Raw genomic sequence first — 10,697 nt, forward strand, 5'->3', positions numbered from 1 at the left:
TTACTGGAAGTGGTTACAAGTATCACACAGTAGTGTCTTTTAGGTCTGTACTGTATAATACACACACACACAAACACACATAGAGGTCATAGTTCATAGTTAGGTGCAGATAGGTCAAATGTGATGTTGTATTGGTCTGCTGTCCTCCCTATCTACAAACATAAGGACAGAATATTAGACACACCACTGAATATAATGCAGTCCAGTACAGCAGCACCACTAACTATGACCTGAAGGCTAAAACATATTAACACACTGTGCACATGCACCTAACAAAATGGCCATTGAGTGTAAATACAAACATCCATGAACCTTCGTTTTTATGTCGGCTTTAAGTGCTCGTGGATTATTTGACTCGTGCGCTGTTGGCACAGAATGAGGATGTTCCCCCCATATGAAATGCTAAATTGTATCATGTATGTTTTGATACTAACTGACCACAACACCCCATTACTGACGTGCCAGTCATAATTTATCAGCCTCTATCTGCAGCCTGCAGTTGTGTGTATTTTTGTCTCCATCTGGTGTTCTGGTTGCTGCAAACGTAAGACTGCAGACAAGTCATGACATACAGTACAGCAGCAGCCCCGCTACAAAAAAAATCACAAAGATCATTATCCTAAAAATGTCTTTATTACAGTTAAAACTCAAAAATCACTCAAATACTTTCAGAGACAGAATGAAAGAGATTCTGTGAAACAGAGAAACAGTCAGAGAACAAGAAGAACTGTGTGTCATGGCAGCCATTTCCTGAAAAATCAGTTCCACAGGATGACAACACAAAAATGACATTTGTACATTATTATTATTATTATTATTGAGTTATTGAATCATTATTACAAGTCACACACACTCATACAAAGCAAGCAGTTTGCTTTATGGCTTCTGTTCCACCCTCTGATATTATCTCCTGACAGATTCTCGTAGTTCCATTATAAAAGGACTTATTGCAACTTTTCCTCTGCTTTATATATTGAAATGTTACGAATACACTGTTCATATATCACATGACCACACCACTTACAACTAATTACCGCCCGTCCAAGATCTTTTTGGCCACATTTCCTCAAAATCAAACATGTACATGTAAAATGAAGACTTTTCTAATGATGAAGAACATGTTTTGGCAGTAGAGTTATAACAGGATTCAAAGTGGGGACAGCTATGAGATCAAAGCTGACATGTCCCTCACTGCTACATTAAATCAAACACTGGCAAAATGTAGCGTATATGGATTCAACACAACACCAGCGACATCCCTCCCGACTCTCCCCCCTCACTGACGCTTGGCTAGGACACAACACACAGAATACCGAGTTACGCACTCGGCCCGCAGTGACTGCGTGCTGTGTAACACTACGACCAGCACTGTCAGCCACAGGACGAGTTTTTTTTTACAAAGACACCACTTGACATATCACGTCAGCTAAACAACACAAATCCACCAGCACAGAACGGCACCACAGAGACGCAGGGGTCAATGAGATGGAGGACAGGTCAAAGGTCATGTGACAGGCGACAACACTACAAGACGCAGAGAGTTGATGGAGACAGAAGAACAAGCCGCTGTTGGCAGTATAGGCTGACAGCAGATACATTTACGTCTTATACAACATAAATATTTGAATGTGGATTTATATTCACACCGCAGTTACACGTATCTGTGCCATTTCCTTTAGGCTTCTAATGCATTTACATTTCCCTCATCTCAGCAGCTTTTGTTTTTTAACCTCACAAATCTGTGTTTGTGCAGCACAAACACAGATTTGCTCCCTACTTAGTTGCTATTGATGCTAGGTTCAATTTGGGAGCACAGTTATTGTACACACTTAACAGTAAATTCTTACAGCGTACACACAATGCAGCAAATCTCTCCTGCCCTTAAGTAGGACACGATTCCCACCTGCTCGCAAATTATTTGTTGCTTTTAATCGAAGTAAAAGTAAAAGCTCAAACAAAACAAAAAGGCCAGTCTTCGCAAGAAGTAGCTTACAGACGTCGGAGCTCGAGAGAAGACTGCCTTGTGTGGACGTCCAAGGCACACTGAAGTACAGAAGAAGAAAAAAAACAGCCTCTTATAATGATATGCCTAGGAAAAGATTAAAACCAAGATTAATGCAGCTCTCAGGGAGCTTTCATCAGGGCACCAGGGGGCCAACATGAGTAAGCTACTTATGACAAAAATCAGCCTCATCAGTTGCTCTAAATGAATATTGCCCATCTCTAAGATTTTGTGCTTTTGTACGTGGAATATAAACAACCCCACAAATGGCTATTATTATTATATTATTTATTTTTTCCTAAAATAAGGGATCACATTTCCCAAATTCAACATAACACACATATGGCGTCCTCACATGAGCCAGGGTCAGCCTTGTGTATGTTTGTTTTCATTCCAACCAAGCAGCTGATCTCAGTGATCCGCTCTTGTTCACGGTGCCCGTGTTCGTCAGTGAAATCATCTGCTGTGCGTTTGGAAGCAATGAAATCTGGCACACACACACCTGAGACCTCTGCTGCAGAATCATAGCGTTATCACTGGTCATGTGAGGCACAGGGAGCGGGGGAGGGAAGGGAGGAAAGGATTCAACAGGCCAACGTTTCTCAGAGGAGGAGTTGCTCTACAGGCAGTATGAATCTCATTGGTTGAATCTCAGTGGGAGGAGCCACAGAACCACAGTCTTTCAGAGTGTAAGTCAGGTACTTTCGATAAAAATATGAATGACATTCATCATTTTTAGGAAGTCTGAAGGTTAACAGGAAAGCTAATTAAACTAGCTCACTCAGATGACACTATGGCTATAGTTCTTCTTTTCCAGTTAGTAAGATGAGCCCAAGGTTTCATAACATCAGCGTCTTCATCTTTACTTTCTTGTGAGCAGGGCCTCTGTCTAACTCTGCACAGCTAGAAAAACTGTTATTATGTGGCTCTGCCAGCTGACATTCCACCCAAGCAATTTTTCTACCTCCAGAGCAGCTCTGCCTTTGGAAAATATTTGTACAAGTAAAACTCTAATCTTCTGGGACTTAGAGTTGGCGAAATCACATGAGACTGCAATTCTCCGTCTGCTTTTTGAGGTCTTCCAGTGTGGCCTGGGCTTTGTCTTTCAGCTGGTCGATGTCCACATTCTGGATGTTGGACAGCTGGCCCAGCACCGACTGCTTGTGCGTCTCCTCCTGGTTGTCCTCGGCGATCATTTTGGCCAGCTCTGTGGGCAGCACCACGTCGTCCCCCGCCTGCTGGATCTGGGTCTCGTCTACCTCATTCTGAGGTCGACACGTGCATGCACGTGTGTCCGCGTCGACACACCCAGCCAGACAGGAGAAAGAAGGACGGCAAATTTAGAACGCTGTAGTTTATAAAAATAAAGTATTTGGCTGCAACAATAATGTGGGTTTAACCAAGGCAGCCATCCTGTTGGAGACACTTTTGTGTGTGTCATGACTTGGACAGCCCTGGAATCCAAACATGCATTGTCTTTACAAAAGCAGAGCTGGATTAGTTTACCTTTGGTAGTCTGTACTTTTCCCGGAAATGACTTCTAACTGTGGCTCTCTCAGCTTTCTTCTGGGCAAAACTGGCTTCTCGTTCTTGTCTGCAAGAAAGGAAGAAAAGCAGTTTTTGTCAGAATTTTCCCAGTGCTACTAAAATTTAGATAACTCCACTTTTAGCAAAAGCTGGCTCAGAAAGGTCTTATTTCATCAACCGTGCACGCTTTCACCTGCGGGAAGCTTTAGAATAGCAATGGTAACTCTGAGCACCACACATTTTTCTTTATATTACAAACAAAACACACATGTTATCTGAAAATGAAGAAAATCAATGCTCATTATTGCCCTGCGCAGTTACAGCATCACAAGGCTCCTGCTGGATTTGGGCCTTGGAGGCCTTGGAGCATAGCATTACCATGTCCTCTCTCAGCTCTACCTACAGAGAGTAGAGCCAGCAGAAGGTGGAGCAGCAGCAGCAGCAGCAGCAGTGATGCCGTGGGGAAAAAAAGCAGGAAGGGACATTCTGTTTATGTTTAGGAGCCCCAGATGCAGCATCCTGTCAGTCCAGCACTCCTCTGAGGGGTTTCAGGTCTCTTGGGATGTGAACTACTAGAAGTAACCTAGTAACTGCAGACTCAGTACCACTCCTCCATTTTCACAACTGTCAACCCATCCCCTACATATCCTGGATTTACCTCACATTGTCTATTATTGCAGACTGCCTTCCTGCACCCTGACTCATAGGGTGTTTTCATCTTTTAAGGCTGAACACCCTCAAAAAGCTTCATAACTGTCTTCTCAAAATGGGAAGTTTGAGGCAAACCATCTAGGAAATGAAAGATGACACTCCAACCATTTTAATAATGGCCTTAAGGCTTAGGCATTTGTAGAATTCTACACATTTGTCTCGGAGAAGGCAAATGTCGGGAGATGTCCAATATTTATCGTTCTCTTAGCTTGTTGTCTTCTAAAACTCTTTCTTGTAAACAATCCAGGCTACAGTATGTGATGCCTCCAGCAGAGGGCAGGCAATCGGCTGCTGGCAATGCTCTCTCCACTCCACATCACTGGAATATTTCTGGCCTCAGCGTAGTTCATAATTGTCCCTCGTAAATTGCAAAATTTGCCTCCAGCATCATGAGTCAACAACATGACATAATTCTTACCAAACTTGCTTGTGTGGCCTGAGCCCAAAGATACCATGAATGCAGTGAGGACAGACCATGTTTACTCAGAGTCAGTGAAATACAGTAGGTGTTCATAATAACATCAACACCATAGAGATTTTCTTCAAAGCTACAGTGGCAGAGGTTGCATCGTACGCCTAGAAGGATCAAATCAGCAGCATAATCTAAAGGCGAGGGGACACTGGAGCACCACGGGCATGGTTTGCCGAATGTTTGTGCCCAATGTGTCACGGGGAAGGTCGTTTCATCTGGAGATGCAGCATTCATGGTGCTGTCCGTGTGAGCCTGAGTTCACTTTGTGTTAACATGAACGGGCCAAACACCAAATGGCACATAGGCCCATGCAGCGCTCACTTGCAGCCAATGAGTAGAGCTTTGTGTCTTCTCCTCTCAAGGCCATCAGATGACCAGGGTTGTCACTGTGGCCCGGGCGCTGAGGGTGATGAAATGTCTACATGTGACATGTCAGCGAGAGCAAGCGCCACCCCCACCCCTACCCCTCAATCCCCCCAAACCGTATTCTGCTTTAATCTGAGCGGTACGCGCTTCTCAGTGATCTATGCTCATGTTTAGCACCTAATAACTCACTTGCGTTGAAGGTCACATTTTGATGGCGGAGCGTTAAGCATGTTGCCATGCCTCCTGTGGAGCTCAGTGGGCTGAGCTGTGTTAATACTGCCAGAGTTAGGACTTCACCTCCCACTCATGCTTAAAATGTCTCCACATGGTACTGTGAGGCATTCTGGAGAAAAGTGTTTATCAAATGTGTTTGTGCTGACGAGCCAGGGATTGGACACAACTGTCTTTATGGTATGTGCTCCTCCCAGCAAAGAACATGCGGTGCTGCTCGCCATGTCTGTGTAACAGCTGAAATGTATAATCAGAATTTACCATTCCGCTGTAAAACTCTGGTCTCAATTCTTTATTGCACATTATTAATCGATGGTAACGTATTCTATGACCTGGACAGTGAACATCCTATGTGGGACATGGATTCCTGCTGTTTGCCAAATGACCTTGTGGTTACTTTATATTGTCCTCCAGTGGCTCAGGAGGTAAAAACCACAACAAATATGTAAATTAAAATAAGTGAACATTGAAAGAATTCACCTTTGCATGACAAAATAATTAAAAGGCACCCATCAGCTGTAAATATATAGAATTGAATGTCGACTAAAAGACAAAGTTAGAGATTTTCAAGGGGCCAAACCATTCTAAATTAAATTACACTATTTTATGCTGCAGTACATCTTTGCAATGTAAATTAATCACAACCACCTTGAATCGTAGCTTTTGTATGAGTGATGCTGAGATATAAATAGCCTAAATGAATAAATTTTAGTTTATGCTGTTTCAAATCCAAATAGTTTTACTTTACCCACTTTATTTACCACACAGTCTGCTTCATTATTCAGCCGCACGCACAGTAATAGGAACATGTTTCGCCCCAGGCATGAATCCCTGTAGACATTTCCGTGGAAGAATGGTTCCAGGAATTCCAAATTAAAAAATTGCCGCACATTTTGCCGAAGCTGAGAGACAGAGAGCTCCCTGGGCGAGAGGAGCAGCTGCGTGTGGAGCGCTTATTGCATTGATGCATAAAAATGCGCGCGGCGCACTGGGAGCGCTCTATTTGCATACAAAACGCACTCTTTAAATATGCCACGCTTCCGCTGCCTTCCCACACATGCTTTAGGTTTTCATCACAACTTCACATTCACAAGCTTCAATCATTGCCTTACTTTTCCTCCTCTAACTGTTGCTGATACTGTTCAAATTCCTCTTGAGTCATCCCCTGCGCGGCGGCGTCTGATTTCTCCCCCTCAGGTTTCTCCTCCGTCAGTCCGCCTGTCAGGTTCTTCAGCTGTCCTCCCACCATGTGTTTTACCATGAAAGCCATGGCTGCGCCTCGGAGAGTCCTCTGTTTGATCGGGTAAGAAGTTGAAGGCTTGATGCGCTCTTGGATAGAGCGGTGACGGTGGATAAATATCCGTCAGATGACGCTGAAAGCAAACGTCTGGAAGTGTTGCGCAAAAGCATATAACTTTCAAAGGCTCGATGGGAGCAATCAAACCGGAAAAAAAAGGCAGAATTATTCCAACGGCGCGTCGGAAGCTGGCAGTTTCAGCACCACTGGCCCTGGACAGCTCCGCGCCGTGAAGGATGGAGAGGAGTTGCTCAGTTATGAGTCAACAAGTTTGGCGCTGAACTCTACCAATCCTGTGACTCCGTCTGCATCCACCACTCCCTCCGCCCAATCCCAGGCACCGCCGGACTGGATGTGCGCTCGCATGGCGCGCGTCGGCATCGTGGGCTGCTCCCGTGATTCGCCGTCTGATTATAACTCACGATGGAGTCGGGCAGGACTCCGGGAGGGACAAACAACACGTGACGAGCCTCAGTGTCTCCTGGCTGTTTTGGTGCCCCTGTCTCTCTCAGGGTCATATATGCGCTGGAGCCTAACACAGTTTGTCAACACACAAAGAGCGTCCTAATGGCAAATTAGTCAAATGGTTGTCTGTTAACCCACGGCGTGAGTTCGGTTTATTGGCCTAATCACTTAGAAATGATGAGTTGCTGTGTCCTCCAGTAGGGTTTGTTAGATGAACATGAACAAGCTCGTTTCCACTAGATGAAGGAGCGTGTTGGGTGTGTAAGTAAACGCATCTTTTAGTCTGAGCAGATACTCAATCTCCTACATGCATTTAATGCCCTTCACATTCAAGCACTGCAGCTGGCATCCTGAAATTGCATCACCATAATTTCCATGTAGTGACTCATGTGTCTGTAGTACTCACAAGTGAGTTTTTAATATCAGTGCCTTATGCTTATTAGACCCCCTATAGGACTTCCTGTGCTGCTTCCTCTCATGTGTCTTTGTTTGTTTGATGCGGCAGTCAGGTGAATAGTTCAGCTTCCATCACCAGAAAAGATGATTTATTGAAAAGGCTGGGTGCTTCTAGATGACACGGTGTGACGCAGTATTCGACCGGAAAGCCTCGCTTCTAAAAATATGACCTATGGGTGTGAGGAGTATTTTAAATCTCTCGCTCCCTCTCTCTCTCTCTCTGTGAGATTCTTGACATCCAAAGTGTGAAAAGGAACTTTGATTACAAGTCAACAACTTCAGCGCGCTGATCCTCACAGCAGTCTGACACCGAGCCTGGCCTACTTTCCCGGTCCCTGTGGATCAGGAGAGACACAGCGCGTCTCAGTGTCTTTCTGTCACAGGCTTAGCGGGGCCCTGTTAGCCTATACCTGGCTCGCTTTTAAATCTCTCTCCAACTTCAAAGCTGCCACCGGTGAATAGATCGAAACATAACGCGGTGAATGAGATCAAAACTGTAATCTCTGTGAAATTTAATAAAAAAGAAAGAATTTACCTAACCAGCATGTTTCGACATGACATTATATCTTTTTGCTCTTGATATTCACACATGCGATCTGTTCCCAGCCCAGGTCTTGCTCACTTTTTTATGGATTATCACTGACTACAGGTGCTCTAGCAGGTACACAGAAGGAGGTGCTAATCCAAGAAGATAGAAATTACTTACACACACCCACCCACACACACACAGACTTCATACATTTCAGTGCAGAGGACTGTAGCCTTTACATGACGTATTCTGACAACTGAGCCTCGCAGAATAATCATGTTGGCCGAACAGCGGTGTGCAACCAAACTTATGACTAATACATGAGCTGTTTTCACCCCCAACTTTTGAAGCAGGCCTATGACTAGCCACAGAAAAGACACAGCACGTCCTGGTTGCACACTTCTTGCTCGTTGGAACACACTGTTGAGCCTTCTCGGTGTCATGGCCCCAACTCAATGAAACACCAGTTATTGGTAGAGTGCCTATCCGATGACCCTGTTGACCTGCCTGCACTCCTACAGTCACAATCAACTTCAGATAGAAACCTCTTAACCCTTTTCACCCAATTGTAACCAGGGACATGATTCATGTGAGGAAAACCGTCTGATACCAGAGGAGTTTCTAACGAGTGCTCACTTGTAAGACCAGTATGGTATCAATCGAGCCAGTGGGACCAGCCAATGTAGTGTAGCCTAAGAATATCTAATATATATGTATATTTCTGTGGGTTTCAACATTATGCTGTGAATGTCACAAAGATGGTGTCAATGCACATTTGTCCAACTATAAACTTTGTAAATGAGGCTCAGATTGGTTACTTGGGCTTTGCTAGATTACTTGTATCACTTGAAGCAGCATTTTTGTTATATATGTTTTTTGTCATATCAGGTTTTATAAATTGTAATAATGCAGCGTATTTTACTAGATACAAAGTTCATATATATATACGTATATATATATATATATATACGTATATATATGTGTGTGTGTGTGCATATAAATATATATATATGTGTGTGTATATATATATGTATATACGTATATATGTATGTATATATGTATATATGTATATATATGTATGTATATATGTATACACACACACATATATATATATGTATATACACAAGCCTGTCGACGGGGGGGGCAACCGGGTATGTTGTCCTGGGCCTCAGGACCATAGGGGCCCCTTAATGACCCTTAATTTATTTTACTTTACATTCACATATTTCTTTTTAATTAAATCATTGCCTGAAGAATTAAATATTATTTTCTACTCAACATATACTTAAAAACTTTAACATATTAAATATTTCAAATATATATATATATATACACCCCTACCCCCCGTCTTAGCAGAGAATGGTTTGACCCCGCTCTGGCGCACTTAAGGCAACGCTACATACATGCCCTGAAGCGGGAAATTTACGTAAATCTGTCATAGTTATAAACTCTAAACATGCTGGGGGGGCCCTATGATATATATATATATATATATATACAATTTAATGTGGATATAAGTAGGTTAGGGTTAGGATTGGTGTTCCCTGTCGCAGGGCTCAGTAGTGTTTTGGTGGCATCGCCTCTTACCCACATTAGAGCTTAATGATAGGTCAAAATCTTATTTAAAATGAATCCTGGGCTTCCATAGGAATACTCACCCAACACCTGCCCCAGTTCCACATGTGTGTTGTTACCCAGAAAACCTGCGTACATACAAGTCAAGTGAATCAAGGGCTATTGTCCACACGACATTTCTGCCTATTGAAATATATGCCTGTGAAATGAAACCTTTGTTACTCACAGTACCTGATTTAAAAATAGGCTCACGTTAATGCTGCTCGTGCTCAGAAAATTTTACAGCCTACACAGATTTGATTGATGTCTCACTGTACTGTGAAAATTAACAGCTATCGTCTATGTTAAGCACATATGAAGCATACGTGCATGCAGAGCCTTCACACAGATGTTTACTGTGAAGGCCACGCATGGCTGCACATGAACCTGACACGTTACATTCCCTGACAGCACGAACATCTGTGTTTAGTGTTGTTTTTTCTGCTATTAGTCAAAATCTCATTGGTGAAAAATAAGACATACATAATGTAGAGAAACAATGCAGATGAACGGTGATGAAAAATACAGATTGTGTCTGTACGATAGTGACTTTTGGGCTTTGATTAAAAATGAGAAAGGTGTTTGAGGCAAAAGCAACAAAAGCTTACAGAAGCTTGACACACTGTGGTTGTTGTGAGGCAGGAGCGTTCGCGGTGTGAGTCAACATAACCGAAAGCACCACGATGGCTCCCGCCCAGTCACACTTCCAGCCTGGTTACACTTGATCTTCTAGGATTAGGAGCCTATGTGGGATTGGGAGAGATGGGTTTATGTACACCATCACACACACACTTGCTGATCCTCAGCAGCCGAGTGTTACACCTTTGTTTCTTTAGACATGGGATGACAAGGGATTAGACTCATCAAACAAATGTGCCCCTCGGCACAATGTGCACATTCAGGGAGTTTTTAAATTCACACAGGCGGAGATGATGCCATTAGCAAGTCACTGGGATGCCTGTCTAAAGGAAAGCAGTGTGTGAGTGGCGCCCCCCTCATGAGATGACAAAATATCATGTTGATCCCA

General features: G+C 43.4%; 1 protein-coding gene across 1 annotated transcript; it reads right to left on the minus strand.

The window, feature by feature from the left end:
• Positions 1–743: 743 nt before the first annotated feature.
• Positions 744–6,752, minus strand: cplx3b (complexin 3b). Its single transcript, XM_041940294.1, has 3 exons — positions 6,422–6,752; positions 3,509–3,596; positions 744–3,267 (listed from the first exon to the last, which is right to left on the minus strand). Exons 1-3 carry the CDS (start codon positions 6,577–6,579, stop codon positions 3,043–3,045), a joined length of 471 nt encoding a protein of 156 aa, XP_041796228.1. The 5' UTR covers positions 6,580–6,752; the 3' UTR covers positions 744–3,042.
• Between the last annotated feature and the right edge of the window lie 3,945 nt (positions 6,753–10,697).

The sequence above is a fragment of the Chelmon rostratus genome, chromosome 1 (assembly GCF_017976325.1).
Source record: "Chelmon rostratus isolate fCheRos1 chromosome 1, fCheRos1.pri, whole genome shotgun sequence".
Taxonomy (NCBI): domain Eukaryota; kingdom Metazoa; phylum Chordata; class Actinopteri; order Chaetodontiformes; family Chaetodontidae; genus Chelmon; species Chelmon rostratus.